At 38.1% G+C, this 16,604-nt stretch overlaps 1 protein-coding gene across 4 annotated transcripts in view; it reads right to left on the bottom strand.

Annotated features, from left to right (window-relative positions):
• Nucleotides 1-16,604, bottom strand: part of Map3k5 (mitogen-activated protein kinase kinase kinase 5) — a 203,646-nt gene that overhangs the window by 4,542 nt on the left and 182,500 nt on the right. For all 4 annotated transcript variants that reach the window (XM_046450186.2, XM_046450181.2, XM_046450175.2 and 1 more), the window contains 2 exons: nt 15,698-15,803; nt 6,137-6,380 (listed from right to left, as the gene is read on the bottom strand). In XM_046450186.2, the coding sequence (XP_046306142.1) occupies nt 6,137-6,380; nt 15,698-15,803 (350 nt within the window). The remainder of the gene's footprint in view (nt 1-6,136; nt 6,381-15,697; nt 15,804-16,604) is intronic.

Below are 16,604 nucleotides of genomic sequence, written 5' to 3' on the forward strand. Positions count from 1 at the left end.
AAGCCAGGTGTGGTGGTGCTTGCCTATAACCCCAGTGACTCCAGAGGCTGAGGCAAAAGGATCATGAGTTCAAGGCCAGCCTCAGCAACTTAGTAAGACCCTTAAAAAAAAAAGTATGTGTGTGGGGGGCTGGGAATGGAGCTCAGTGGTAGAGCACTACTGGGTTCAATCCAAATTGGTAAATACAAATAATATCATAATCAATGAAAAACAAAAAGGTAATCACTTTCCTTAAGTGATAAAAATTTGAAGAATATTTTTAGATGAGGTTGCCTAGACTATCTGGCACATGGCAAGTGCTCAATAAATGTTAATGATTGTTGCTGCTCCTATTCTTCTCACTTCCGAGAGGTAGGGTAGGGTTGGCAAAGTGGGTAAAAAGACAGCTGTGTTCCTGGTACTTTTAGCTTTTGGTTGACATTTGATGCAGCCTCCAACAAACAAGGAGAAATAATATTCATAACAGTTCTTACTATGGGAGGTTCACTGTGCAACAGAGAATCAACTAGAAACCTACTCTCCATGTCCAACACTGTTTCTTGGAGAAAACATTCCAAGTTATGAAAAGAGATGTTCCATTTCTCTATTTCGTAGAAAAATATATTTGTATAACTTGAATTCAGAATTATTAAAATTATTAGTAAGATCACTAAGATATAGATATATATATATATATCTATATCTTATATAATTATTAGTAAGATCACTAAGATAAATGATTGCATACACTTTTTTCTTAACGAGTTATCTTTGTTTCATTTTCTGACTATGGATAGATTTAACTCAGGACCATGTTCCATCCAAAAGTTTGTTTCTGCAGATGGGTCTGGGCTTGTGCCCAGTTCAGACATGTACTTCCTGTGTTAATCTTAGATAAATTACCTAATGTCCCTGGACTTTAAGTTTTCTCACTTGTTAAACTAAGAAGGAAATCTTGCAGAAAGGATTACTGTAAGCATTGAATGGGAAAGCACAGGTAAAGTGCCTGGCTTCTAGTAAGGGTTGTTCTGTGCCCTGGTGCAGCCTCAGGCCCTAGAAAACAGTCCTGCAAGGGCTGAGCAGGGGCTCCTGTCCGGTCTCCCAAGCTCCACCCCATTCCCACAGGACTTAAGGATGGAAGAAGCACTATAACCAAGTAGATAGGAGAGTGGGTCAAAAATAAAGCACAATGAGAGGCAGAGAAGGTGGTTGAGGAAGAAAGGTAAACAAAGTCACCTGCAGAGTAAACATGCTGAACCAGCATGAATAGAAAGCAAGAGGAGAAAGCAGAGGGCATGGGGGATACTTTTTATATTCTTCAGTATAAATGGTACTTGAACAACGGACAGCATGCTCTGAATGATTTTTTAAGCTAGCCATTTTTTGGTCTGGTACATATATTTGTCTATCTTGATGATCTCCATGTATGGAATAGTAATGGCATTGTCTTATTGTTTTCTCAAACACAAGGACATTTTCTAGAATTTTATGCATGTTTGCCTAGGCTACATTCTTTTTTATATTTAAAAGCCAGAACTTAGCTGGGTGTGGTGGTGCATGTCGGTAATCCCAGCAGCTCTCAGGAGGCTGAGGCAGAAGGATCAAGAGTTCAAAACCAGCCTCAGCAACAGCGAGGTGCTAAGCAACTCAGTGAGACCTTGTCTCTAAATAAAATATAAAACAGGGCTGGGGATGTGGCTTAGTGGTTGAGTACCCCTGAGTTCAATCCCTGGTACCCCCATCCCTCCCCCAAAATGCCAGAACTTAGCATTGGAATCACAGCATTGACAGGCCACCTAATTTGTCCCAAATCCAGCTCTTAAAATTATTTATCTTCAGTATATATCCAATCCACCAGTTTTAGTTTTACTTTGGGTTCAGTTAGTAGGGAAATATTTTGTAATGAAGGTAATTGTTTGCCTTTGTGTTCTAGAAAAGTATGGCAAGGATCTTCCGTGAGGTCAAAAACTCAGATGAATTGATAGAATTGTATGATAGAGAAATCAGCTAACCAGTCAGCTGCTTCCAAACTGGGGTTTAATAATGTTCTTCCATCTACTTGTGTGTAAATTTATAGAACATTTTCTGACAGCATATTCTTAAATAGAAATAAAATATACATTTTGTTTTTGCCATTTAGAATTATTGATGTTCTAATAATGAAGAGCTGGATAAGTCTGACTTACCTTCATTAGTGATCATCCTAAAATCTTTTTTTTTTTTTGATATTGGGGATTGAACCCAGAAGTACTGAACCACTGAGCCACATCCCCAGTCCTTTTTATTTTTTATTTTGAGACAGGGCCTTGCTAAATTGCTGAGGCTGGCTTTGAACTTGCAATCCTTCTGCCTCAGCCTCCACAGCCACTGGAATATAGACATGGGCCACCATGCCCAGCTGATCATCCTAAATATTATAAACTTAAATTTTTTAAAAAATTATTTATTTACTCTAATTTGTTCTACATGACAGTAGAATGCATTTCAATTCATATTACACAGACAGAGCACAATTTTTCATGTCTCTGGTTGTACACAGAGTCTGGTTGTACACAGACTGCCATATGATTCTACCCCCTTTCCTACCCGTATGCCCCCTCCCTTCTCTTCCTTCCCCTTTGCCCTATCTAGAGTTTGTCTATTCCTTCCATGCTCCCCCACCATCCCCATTATGAATCAGCATCTTTATATCAGAGAAAACATTCGGCTTTTGGTTTTTTGGGATTGGCTTACTTAGCATTATAATCTCCAACTACATCCATTTACCTACAAATGCTGAGTAATATTCAATTATGTATATATATCACATTTTCTTTATCCATTCATCTACTAAAGGATATCAAAGGAATTAAAAACAGCATACTACAGGTACGCAGCCACATCAATGTTTATAGCAACACAATTCATAAGCTTAAGATTTTTTAACACGAGAACTACAACCTTTCCTGAAAGCAACCACACATCTTCTAGATTCATTTCACAATATACATACATTTATATTTGAAGTAATTTTCAAATGAAAATTAAAAGGACCAATACACACACAACCGGTCCCTGCTTTCAGTTACTCAATGCCTGTACTAGATCACCATCCTTTCTTCAATTCATGCATGAAGCAAATGCTGTAGCCCATCTTACTTTCTGAGGGCAACAGAGAAACTATGGAAGACACTACTGAAAAAAGACAAAGGAGCCAATGATCCTATAGATTTCACAGATTCAACTGTAACTATAGAGAAAACACACCAATGTGTGGGCCATTACAAAAAATGCAGAAAAGTGATTATCTTAAGTGTTTTTCATCAATTATGATATTATCCATATTGACCTTGTGTGTGTGTATGTGTGGTACTGGGGGTTGAACCCAGGAGCACTTTACCAGTGAGCTCCATCCCCAGCCCCTTTTTATTTTTTTATTTTGAGATGGTCTCACAGTTGCTGAGGCTGGTCTTGAATTTAGTAAGGGCATGTGGCAAATCCTACTCTTCTAAGAGGAATGGGCAGACTTGAGAAGCAGGATTTCAGCTGGGGCCAAGAAAGCCTCAGAAAAGAAATGTGAAGATGTGAAGAAAGCAGCTGGAAAAGAGCAGCCTTTGGGGACAGCTGATGGCACAAGCATGACAGGCAGAAGGCAGTGCCAGGTGGTGAACAAGAGGTCAACGAAACGGGCCAGGGAGAGAAGGGAAGGAGTGTGTATCCAGCTGTACCGAGGGAGGCAGGTCCTGTTGACATGGCCAGGGTGTGTCGAGGAGAGGCCCAGAGCCAGAGGAGCAGATCTACCAGCTCTTTGGTAAACAAAGTAGCTTTACTATCTGTATAATTCTGAAGAGAAGCCAGGAGCAGGAGGGCTGGACTAAAGCAGTAACATGGGAACTCTCCTCCTCCAGAGATCAGAGCAGGGGTCCAAAAAACAGCCCCACTCGGGACTGGTGAGAGTAAACTACAGAGAAGTGACTAAAGTTAGCATTTATTATAATGGATGGGGTGTTAGAACTGGACTAATGCTTGAGAAGAGGAGTGAGGGACACCAGATTTAAATGAAGTCTCAGAAAAGACCCACGTTCTTTAAGAGTTGGGTTTCTGAGCCTGAGATTGGGATATGAAGTCAGAGAGCCAATTTCCCTTCATTAAAAAAAAAGAAAAAAAAAGTTTCACCAGGAGCAGTGGCGCATGCCTGTAATCCCAGTGGCTTGGGAGGCTGAGGCAAGAGGATCACCAGTTGAAAGCCAGTCTCAGAAACTTAGTGAGGACCTAAGCAACTCAGTGAGACCCTGTCTTTAAATAAAATTTAATAAAGGACTGGGGAAGTGGCTCAGTGGTTAAATGCCCCTGGGTTCAATTCCCAGAACCAAAAAATAAGGTCACTACGTAAATCATAGAAGATGAATCTATATAGATTTACTAAATCATGCAACCAAAATTCGTGTTTCTGAATGTCAGATAAATTTTGCACTAAGTTTGGAATCCAAGCTTTACTTTAAAAACCTCACTGAGCATGGTGGCATATGCCTGCCACCTACTATTGCCAGCTACTCAGGAGGCTAAGGCAGGAGGATCCCAAGTTCAACACCAGCCTCAACAATTTAGCAGGACCCTATCTCAAAATTTAAAAATTAAAAATTTTTATAAAAACCCAGAACTTATGACTAGAAATAAGATTTTTTAATATCCTTGTGAACTAGAATTTTTAACTAAGTTTTCTAAATATGGAACACCTTTTCCTGATTCACTAAAAAAATAACAAAACTTTTTTGTTAACCCAGAGCCATAAAGTCAGTTCCCACGTGTCAATGGTAGCCAGTACAGGAAGCTATAAATCATAAAGATTCAGACCTTGAACTGTACCAACATCTGTGAAGAACAGGAAGTATTTACTCTTCACTTAAAAACCTGATCGTGTGGAACAGCATACTATACTACAGGGATACAGCCACATCAATGTTTATTGCAGCACAATTCACAATAGCTAAACTGTGGAACCAACCTATATGCCCGTCAGTAGATGAATGGATAGGGAAACTTTGGTATATATACAAAATTGAACATTACTCAGCATTTAAAGAGAATAAAATCATGGCATTTGCAGGTAAATGGATGAAGGTGGAGAATATAATGCTAAGTGAAGTTAGCCAATCCCAAAAAACCAAATGCCAAATATTTTCTCTGATATAAGGAGGCTGATTCATAGTGGGATTGGGAGGGGAAGCATGTGAAGATGAGATGAAATCTAGATAAAACAGAGGGGCAAGGGGTGGGTAAAAAAGGAAGGGAGGGGCAAGAGGTGGGTAAAAAAGATGGTGGAATGAGATGGACATCATTTCCCTAAGTAGATGTATGAAGACACGAATGGTGTGAATATACTTTGTATACAACCGGAAATATGAAAAAAATGTGCTGTATATGTGTAATATGAATTATAATGCGATCTGCTGTCATATATAACAAATTTAAAAAAAACCTGATTGTGTGGTTTCTATGCTACCAAATTCTCAAAGACAAATTACAGTCCAGGCATGTCACAGCATATTAAAAACAGAATGGAATCATAAGTGCGTTCATCTATCATCTTTTCAATGTTCTAAAGTGCAAAGTTCGTTTTGCCCCCTCAAGCAGAAATCTTCTCCTGAAAGAACTCGATATTCCAAATCCTGGGCTTTCAAGAATGTGGGCTCTCTGTATCTTTCAGCTATCTATGGGAAGGAACATGCTGCTCTAAGTCTTTGGGTGGCAAGACAGTCTAGGAGGGTGCAACTTCGTTACTCTGAAATTTTCAGTGCACTTGGAGATAAAGCACCAACTGAAGAAATGGTATCAGTCTGAGTGTAGCCCAGTGTTAGACTCGCCCCCTTCTGCATGAGGCTCTGGGTTTGATCCCCAGCACTATCAAAAATAAATAAACAACAACAACATCAACAAAAGGTGCTGAAGAAGGCTTGAAACGGGAGGGGCAGAAAGTGGTATCCGGCAAAAGAGACTACTTTTATAAAGAAAGGCATTTAATCAAGTGTACATACATGAATGAGATAAAGGAATCATATTTTGTATGTCCTGTGGATCAGGCTTTTTTTAAAAAAAAATTACCAATAACTTTTATTTTATTTTTTATATCAGGCTTTTAAAGTTGATCAAAAACACACTCAGCTTCCAGGGAACCTACCTGTTAGTTTCTATCTTCATCCTTCCAAGCTGCACGTTCAGTGATCGGTGAGCGCTCTGGGAATCGTGGGACACAGTGGAGCTGAGTGTGCTCACCCCTGAGGTAGCCACAGCGTCTTCAATGACAGCCTGGGCTCTTCGGACAGTTTGATTTGAAGGTGGTTCCTCATGGTCATCTTCTACATCCAGGTCTTCTGGATCGGCAGTATCACTCTCAGATGCCAGGCTAAAATGTGGCCTCAGTTCTGTTTGGCACAATAACAACAAATAGAGTTAATAAAGCAGGACTCATTGCCTTCCTGTCTTAAGATATGAATATCAATCCTCCCACAAGCTATAAGATATGCATTCCAAACGGCTCCTCTAAAAGTAAGGATTTCTGTGCATTAATTCAGATTTGTTCTGCCAATGAATATATAAAATTTACAGGATGAAGAAACTCAGAATGACTTAATTCAAACAAAAGAATGTTCACATCGTAGATAAAGGCTAAAATCTGAAAAACAGAAAATGACATAAAAACCGACTAAGAAAAAATATTTTAAATGCTTATGCAAGTGAAATTCATTTTTACTACCTGGCAAACCCCCCCCCCCTTTTTTTTTTGGAGACAAGGAATCCCTTTATTGCCCAGGTTGGCCTTGAACTTGTGATCCTCCTGCCTGAGTCTCCTGAGAAGTTTGGATTATAGGCGTGTGCCATCACAACTGGCAATATCCGGAAACCATTAACTTGCTTAGAAATAAGGAAAGTGTAATGTACAGAGATTACAGAGACAAAAGTAAATACCATGTTTTTTTCCTATAACATTTAAAATGCAAGGGAACTAGTTCCTCCTAATGGTCCATTAGAAGGAATAATTTAAGTGAAATCTGGGTGGCAGAAATGCCCTGATTTTGTCACCAACATGGTCTGTCACATGGAACTTTTTACTGGATCATAGAAACCACTGAGAACCTGATGAAAGTCAGAGAAACTCTCCCCAAAGAAAAATACATCCATAAAACATTTTACCTAGAATTCTTAGCTATATACAGACTTCCTAAAGCCTTCCCAAGAGTCCATGAACCACAGGTTAAGAAACTGTGCGAGGGCTCGGGATACAGCTCAGTTGGTAAAGTGCTTGCCTCACATGCATAAGGTCCTGGCTTATGGTCCTGCATAAGGTCCCAGCACCACAAAAAAAAAAAAAAAAAAAAAAAAGAAAGAAAGAAAAAGAAACTGTGTGAATATTTAAAGTCATCTGATCCTTGATAAAGGTGCCAAAAACATTGGAAAAAAGACAGCCTTTTTAACAAATGGTGCTGAAAAAATTGGTTATCCATCCATATGTAGAAGAATGAAATTAGACCCTTATCCCTCACCCTGCACAAAATCAACTCAAAATGGATAAGACTTAAAAATTAGACCAGAAACTATGCAACTCCTAGAGGGATCACAGGGCCAACACTCTAGCATATAGGTACAGGCAAAGACTTTCTTAATAAAATCCCTTAGGCTCAGGAAATAAAATGCCCAGATTTAATAAATGGGATGACATCAAATTTAAAAGCTTCTGCACAAAAGGAAATAAGAATGTGAAAAGAGAACCTACAGAATGGGAGAAAAACTTTGCTATCTATTCTTCTGACAGAGGAATAATATCTAGAATATATAAAGATCACAGAAAAGTTAACAAAAACCTCCCAAATAACCTAACTAATATATTGGCAAGTGAATTAAATAGACACTTCTCAAACGAACAAATACAAATGGTCAACAAATATATGAAAAATATCCAACATCATTAGAAATTACTACACTGAGATTTCATCTCATACCAGTCAAAATGGTAGTCATCAGGAATACAAACAATAACAAATGCTGGAGAGGATGTGGAGAAAAAGGAACACTTTTACACTACTGGTAGAATTGTAAATTAGCATAACCACTATGGAAATCATCATGGAAGTTCCTCAAAAGAGTAGGCATGGAACCACCAGGTGACCCAGCAATACCACTCCTCAGTATATATCTTAAAGAATTACAGTCATCAAACTACAGTGATACATGCATATCTATGTTTACAGCAGAACAACCCACAATAGCCAAACTATGAAACCAGTCTAGGTGTCCATCATTGGATGAATGGATAAAGAAACTGTGGTATACATGCACAATGGAGTTTTAATTCAGCCATAAAGAAGAAAGAAATTATGTTATTTGTAGGAAAATGAATGAAACTAGAGATCATTATGTTAAGCAAAATAAGCCCACATCAGAAGGCCAAGGGTCAAATGTTTTCTGTCAGATGTATAAGCTAGAGAGGAAAAAGAAAAAGGAGAGTGGAGAGGCAGGGATCTCATGAAAATCAAAGGAAAATTTTTAAAAAATTTAATTAAAAAAAAAAAAAAGAAAAAGAAAATCAAAGGGAGACCAGCATAGAAAAGGGACCAAGGGGTGAGAGTGGGGAGAGAGGGAGGAAGTGCTGGGGAAGGATGTTGGCTTAAATGTATTATTACTTTGTGTGCATGTGTGAATATGTAACAGCTAACCATTATGTACAACTATAGTAAAAAACAGGGAAAGAGAAAAAACATGGTCAAAAAAAGAACCTGTGTGGAGGAGGGGAGTGCAACAGGAGCCATGGAAAACCCCATCCCACCACTCCAAGCCGGCTACGACAGCAGGGTCACTGAAGGCCTGTAGGCCGGTCCTCTAGGTAACTGTTCTGTCTTCACCTACTTGACCCGTGTACAGGTGTAGCTAGCCCTTTAAATCTTCACCTGCTGCTTTTCTTCTCATAGCCATTTTGTTTACTGCTGTCCCCAGACAAGCCAAACCTAGGATTCTATCCTTCACATTTTTTCTTACTCTCATTCATCTAGAAAGTACTAGGCTGGGGATATAGCTCAGTTGGTAGAGCGCTTGCCTCTCAGGCACAAGGCCCCAGATTCAATTCCCAGCACCACCAAAAAAAAAAAAAAAATTTAAGTACCTATAATGTGTAATGACAAACTCCACCCTTCTGGCCCCAATCCTGTTATATTCAGAAGGTCCTGGATATGCCTGTTGGGCAGGAACTGAAAATCTAACAATCTAACTCATCAACTTTTGCTCAAAACAAAAACTAGAGCGTCCCCAGAGCCAGGTTTATCTCTTTCACTAAATTAAAAAAGAAGTGCTTTACTGCAGCTTTTAAAAATGTATAACATACACTGGGCACGGTGACACACATCTATAATCCCAGTGGCTTGGGAAGCTGAGGTGAGACCGTAAGCAACTTAATGAGACTCTATCTCAAAATAAAAAATAAAAATAAAGGACTGGGAATGTGGCTCAGGGGTTAAGCACTTCTAAGTTCAACCCCCAGTACCAAAAATCAATAAATAACATAACATAAAATTTACCGTCTTGACCATTCCTAAGCACACAGTTCTGTAGTATTAAGTATATTCACATGGTTGGGCAACCTGTCTCATTTTGCATAACAGAAACTCAACACCCATCATACAATAACTCCCTATTTCCTCCTCCCCCCAGTCTTGGGAACTACCATTCTACTTTCTGTTTCTATGAATTTGACTACTCCAGGTACATCCTACGAGTGGAATCACACAGTATCTGTCTTTCTGTGACTGGTTTATTTCACTTCACATGTCTTCAGTGGTCATACATGTTGCAACCTGTGTCAGAATTTCTTCCCTTTTTAAGGCTTCATAATATTCCACTGAATTTATTTACCACCTTTTGTTTATCCATTCATTTGGTGACAGATACTTGGGTTGCTTCCACCTTTTGGCTGTTACAAATATGCTGCTATGAACACGGGTATGCAATAACTGAGATCCTGTTTTTAGTTCTTTTGAATACATACCCAGAAACAGAATTACTGGACCACAACTGGCTGTTTTCCACAGGGGCTGCACATTTACCCCCTGATTTCCAGTGCACAATATTTCCAGTTTCTCTACATTCTTACCCCTTAGCTCTCAGACTAACCACACTTTACCTTTACTCTGCTTTCCACTTTATCTCCTCTTTTCCCCAAATCCCATTTCCTTCATTTTCTAATCTTTATGGCCTTTATTCCATTTACTAATTTTTCTATATAGCAGAAGGTATTTAGTTTTGTAAACCAAGAACTTAACATGTTAAGCTTTCAAAAAAAAATCTTGGTAGAATGAAAGAGTTACCCTATTAGGATTGTATTTCCTCAAAAATTTAAAATAGTACAATTCTAGGTTAAGTTAGAAGATTAGGACTTAGAAAATTTTCTAAAATTATTCTTAAGTTTCATTCACAGTTTCTAAACTGTTTTTTTTTTTGTAATTATTCAAAAGTTTTAGAGTTCTTTTGATTATAATCTCACTTTTTAGGAGGAAAATTTTTTGATGTTTATTTATCTTAAATATCCCTTAACTCCATATCCTTTAAATTATCATTTTATATATGTACAAATGACTACAAAAATTCTTTCAAATAATTTGAAAAGTAGAAAATTATAAGCTAATGCAATGTCTGCCTATTTTGGTCTTTTGGGGGTGGCTCCCTGAGTACATATCATCAGTGTAGACACTGTAAAATATGCCTGTGAAACAGAGCGTCTGGTCCTGGTCCTCAAGGAAGTAACACTAAAGTAGAAATAAGACTAATGAACAATGGGGCTGAGGGTGTGGCTCAGTGGTAGAGCACTTGTCTAGCATGTGTGAGGCACTGGGTTCGATTCTCAGCACCACATATAAGTAAATGAAAGAATAAAATAAAAGTCCATCCACGAATGGTGTGAAAAACTTTGCGTAAAATCAGTGAATCGAAAAATTGTGCTCTATGTATAATATGCATTCTGCCATCATTTATAACAAATTAGAATAAATAAGTAATTTAATAAAAAATAAAAGTCCAGCCCAGCGGGTTGGGAATGTGGCTCAAGTGGTAACGCGCTCGCCGGGCATGCACAGGACGCTGGGTTTGATCCTCAGCACCACATAAAAAATAAAATAAAGATGTTGTGTCCACCGAAAACTAAAAAATAAATATTAAAAAACTCTCTTTCTCTCTCTCTCTTTAAAAAAAATAAAAAATAAAAGTCCATCAACATCTAAAAAAAAAGATTTTAAAAAAGTGGACAAATGTACAGAAGAGTCCTAGGAGCATGCACAAAAATAACATGGAATGACAAGTGCCAGTTAATATAGCTAAAAGCATCTTACAAGACCTCAGGCACAGATCTAGTTCCATGTGTGATTTACATGTGCATTGAATAGATGAAGTAGAGGAAGTGCTAATTCTCTCTTTTCTTGACCTGGAACATTTGTCTCTCCTGCTCTCAGGCATCAGTGCTCCTGGGTCTCAGGCCTTCAACCTCTGACAGGGAGTTCCAGCCACAGCTTCCTTCATTTTTTAGGCGTTTAGACTTGGAGTGAACTGTACCCTGGCTCTCTTTCTTCTCCACTCTCCAGACAACAAATCATGGGGCCTCTTGGCTTCCGTAATCATACGAGCCAATTCCCATAATAAGCCCTCTTCCCCCATCCTGGCTGGCTTTGAACTTGCGATCCTCGTGCCTCAACCTCCCAAGAGGCTGGGATGAAAGGTGTGCACCACCACACCGGGCTGAAGACACTCATTTTATAATAGTTTCTTTGCACTTAGATTGTGAAACAAAATCTTTAGGCCATTTGGAAAATTGACTGAACCGTCCTATGACGGAAATCACTTTGTCTTGTCCACATATTCCACCACTTTCATACTGGGGTAGATAATGTATATTGGCTTGCCCTACCCTGAGAGAAATTTTTTAAAAGTACCTTTTCCATGTAATTCTCCACTAAAATTTTCCACTTTAAAAGAAAAAAGCTGTCCAACAGTACCTCCAATCAAAATCAGAAATTCTTAGTAGCCTCAAGAAAACCAATTTCCTGGTGGAAAGACAACTTTCTTTAGCTGGCACGTCCCACAGAGAATGTGCCTTGTTCCCTGCAGGCTTGTTTGTCTAGCAGCATGCAGCCCAGGACACCCACGAGGAGAGCTCCCCGCCACATTCTTCCTGGGGCCCTCCATAGCTTTACAGCTTCCCCCACAGTGTGATCACCAGTTCCTTTTGCTTTTTCATTGTTTTATTTTGGAAGAATTTTAGATTTACAGAAATACTGCAAAGAAAGCAAAAAAAAAAAAAAAATCCTGGTATATAATCTCTGGCTCTATCTAATACATCTGGCATAACTATGGTAGATTCCTCAAAACCAAGAAATTAAACTTGGCACAATGCCTTCACTAAGCTGCAGACTTTGCTCTGATTTTTCCAGTTTTTTACTAATATTCTTTTTCTATTCCAGGATACCAACAGCATTTAGGTAATCAGCATTAAGTTGTTTTTTTAAATCACCAAATCATTCATGTGCTACTCAGATATTTCAAAATGTAATCCCTTTCTCTTTTGCTCTTTTAGACATCCTTAATGCTTCACTCGCGGCCTATACCTGCCCCTTTCAGTGATCTACACCTATTCCCCTTTACCCGGAGTCTTTCAAGACACACCCCTCTATAGTACATTCCCTATGTCAAGGCTTAATGGAATGATAAATCATCTAAATGTAAGTACAGTTGACTTCCTTAAGCATGAATTTTTTAGGTGTACACCTAACTGCTAAGCATGTGTTTCAAAGCCTCTCTAGAATTTTTTTCCTAAGTTACTCATACTTTCCACTCTAATTTGTTATAAGCAGGTGAAACTCAGTTATTATTTCAATCAAATATTTATCAAAGGACCTACTATTTTCTAGGTATCATGCTGGATAGTATACTAGCCACAGAATAACATAAAACAGACATGATTACTTTCTAGTGAGGATAACAGTCATGTAAACTAGAAATAAAAAGTAGTTTCAGATGGCAGTTAAGTGTCACAACTAGGTGAAAACCATTTTTAAGGAGAGGGAATGACTTTAGATTTGGCTGCAGGTCAGGACGCTCTAAGGAGGTGCCTTTTGAACTGAGAACTTAAGCCAGGGATGGTGGCATAAGACTGTAATCCCTACAACTCAGGAAGCTGAAGCAGGAGGATCACAAGTTGGAGGTCAGTTTCAGCCACTTAAAAGTTAAAAAAGCACAGGGATGTAGCTCAGTGGTGAAATGCCCTTGGGTTCAATCCCCAGTACCACCAATCAATCAATCATAAGCAGAACACTGAACTATGCAAAGCACAAGCCCCAGGACAGGAAGGAAGCGGGGTGAAGGTCTGTTCTAGGGAGAGGAGACAGGTTCAGGGTTATTAGAACTTCTACTTATGTGTCTTTCTAATATTACTAATGTTATCACTCTTTACTAATGTTTAATATAAAAACTGAGCCTGGTTGGTATCTTCACTCTCAAGTCAAACAAGGTGTTCTGAGAAAAAAAGAAATTCTACAACTTGAAGGGTCTGATATGGACTGGTATACCATTTATAAATACTTTGAATTAAATACAACTATTATGTATAACACTCATCTTATTCTTTTAAATTTCTATTTTAGAATACTTTATAGTATAGGCACAAATTAGGACAATGTTTCATATATGTGTATAAATGTCATCTATAAATAGATTTATATATCTAGAAATCCATAATGTACTTCTCTATCTATTCTCCCACCATACACATATAAGGTAGAAGAGCTTTACTTAAAGCTTTTTATTAATGGACAGACTAACTCCTCACTCCATAAAGTTTCATTCCATCAATGCTACCCATTTTGTATCTCACTGTGGATATAGCTGGGGCTATGTCTAGGCCAGTGATTTCCATTTGGCTGTACATCAAAATGACCTGAGATCAATGCTTAAAGCAGCACAATTCACAATAATTAGGTTATGGAACCAGCCCAAGTGTCTGTCGATAGATAAAGGGATTTAAAAAATGTGGTACATATATAAAATAGAGTTTTACTCAGTCATAAAGAATGAAATGATGGCATTTGTTGGTAAATGGATGGAACTGTAGACTATCATGCTAAGTAAAATAAGCCAAACTCAGGAAATCAAGGGCCAAATATCCCCTCTCCCTAAAACAGACCTTTGCTCAACATCCCTCCTGTCCTGGGGCCTGCACTTTTGTATACTTCTCTCCTATGTGGAAGCGAGTACAAATAAGGGAAAAAAGAGGAGAAGGGGGTTGTATATCATAAAGATACAGGGAAGATCAGTGGAGGAGGAGAATAAGAGGGAGGAAGGAGGGACAGGAAAGGGGAGAAAATGTGGAATGTATTTGAAAAAATACATGAGGTGCACATATATATATATATATATATATATATATATATATATATATATATATATATATGTGTGTGTGTGTGTGTATACACACACACACACACCCCACAGCAAATTCTACCTTTATGTGTATCTACAAAACACCAATTAAAAATGAATAAGTATTTAAAAGGAAAACCAATAGAGTAGAGGAAGAATAAGTGGAGAGGGGAGAAAAAAAGGGGTCACTGGGGTCTAAAAGGGAGTCAGTTAAATTCCACACATATATGATTTTGTTAAAATGAACCCAACTATTATGTAAACAATAATTTTAAAAATTTGTATAAAAGAAAAAAAAAAAAAAAAAAGACCTGAGAGCTGTAAGAAAATCAGATTCCTCTAGGTGGAGCACACAGGATTTTTAAGGCTATGGCAATGTTCTGTATAATACTATAATGCTGGATACATGTCATTATACACTTGTCCAGACTCTGAGAATGTACACCACTAAGGGTGAACCCTAATGCAAACTATGGACTCTGGGTGATAATATAGGTTCATCAGTTGTAATAAATGTGCTACTCTGATGGGGAAGGTTGATTTTGGGGGAGAATATGCATGTGTGGAAGAAGATGGTATATGGGAAATCTTTGTACCTTCCTCTCAATTTTGCTGTGAACCAAAAACTGCTCTAAAAGAATAAAACTTTAAAAAAAATCCAATTCCTGGGTCTTATCTCCAGCAGACTCTCATTTAGTCTGACATGTTCTGAGAATTGTAATACCAGGGAGTGAACCCAGGGATGCTTAACCATGGAGCCACATTCCTAGGCCATTTTATTATTTTGAGACACAGTCTCAGTAAGTTGCTTAAGTCCTTGCTAAATTGCTGAGGCTGGCTTTCAACCTGCGATCCTCCTGCCTCAGCCTCTCAGAGCTATGATTTTAAAGAGATCTTTGCATTGCTCAAGCATTGGTCAATTTGGGAAACACTCGTAAAAAATTGCATTGGGATGTGTTCGTGGACACAGGTACATTGAAATGCATATTTATTTAGGTTACTTTATATTTTTCTATCTTTCTTTCTTCCCCTGCCCCACAAAAATCCAAACATGTTTTTTAAAGACAAGAGAGCAAACCTTCCTCATTCACACTTAACTCTCTCCTTGGTGCAGCATTGCTCAGTTTGCATGCACTGGATGAAAGTTATTTGGTGGTTTTGAAATGACATTTTTAAAACATAAGGCAAACATGGTTTTAAAAGCACCAAGGAGATATCAGAAATGATAGCTAAATGGTAGTCTAAAATACCCAAGCAGGCAACATTCACAGAGTAATTAAACACTTCTGACCTGGAACCAGTGTGGTAATCGCTGTCTGTACGGCTTTGCGGATAATGCTGTCCAAGGCGAACATCCAGTGTGGCTTGATGTTATGATTCCGAAGAACCTTATTGACCTGGAAAAGAGAGGGACATCTAATATTTAACTACAAATAACCCGGCGGATCCAATCACTTGGATGAAATTCTACGTATAAAAATAACGAAAAGTTTTCTTCACTTTGAATTATAAATTTCTTCATGCTAATAGAAGACAAATTAAAAACTGCCACTTCAAATTAAAGTTGATTAAGCCCCATGTAAGCAAATAAGTTATTTAAATAGAAGGAAGACTGGCCAAATGGCAATGTGGCTTCTTTGGGACTTAGAATATGCAGCTGCAGAATGGGTGGTGGAGGAGGTAAAAGAGGAAAAGAGAGCCCTGGGATCGTAAATAAAAATAAATGCCATCCCTGAATCTTAAAATTACTGCTTAACATAGTCAAGCACTTCCCCATACTATGGTGATTTGGAAAAATAAGCAAGAGGGAGAAATTAGCATTTTATGTGCTACCTATGGTTTGCTACAGTGCAAATCTTGTTTCCTTTCCATTGTTGTTTATGCCTGTGTAAACATAAACAAGGAGAATAATCTGGTAGACTATTCCAGAAAGCCAATTCACATAAAAAATCTTTATTGTAGGAATATCTTTTCATGATGACTGGTAATGCTGTACACATTTAGACACTGAAATAAATGTGTGTTACCTTTCTGTCCCTTAAAAAACTGTAATAAAATACACATAAAATTTACCATCATAACTGTTTTTAAGTGTACCATCAGTGCATCAAGTACTTTCACATTGTTTTGCTACCATCACCACCATATACCCACAGAACTTTTCTCAACTTGCAAAACTATACTCTAAACCCACTAAA

This window comes from Marmota monax, unplaced genomic scaffold (assembly GCF_021218885.2).
Source record: "Marmota monax isolate L192 unplaced genomic scaffold, Marmota_monax_Labrador192_F-V1.1 WCK01_AAM20220418_F8-fsc00030, whole genome shotgun sequence".
NCBI classification, from domain to species: Eukaryota; Metazoa; Chordata; class Mammalia; order Rodentia; family Sciuridae; genus Marmota; species Marmota monax.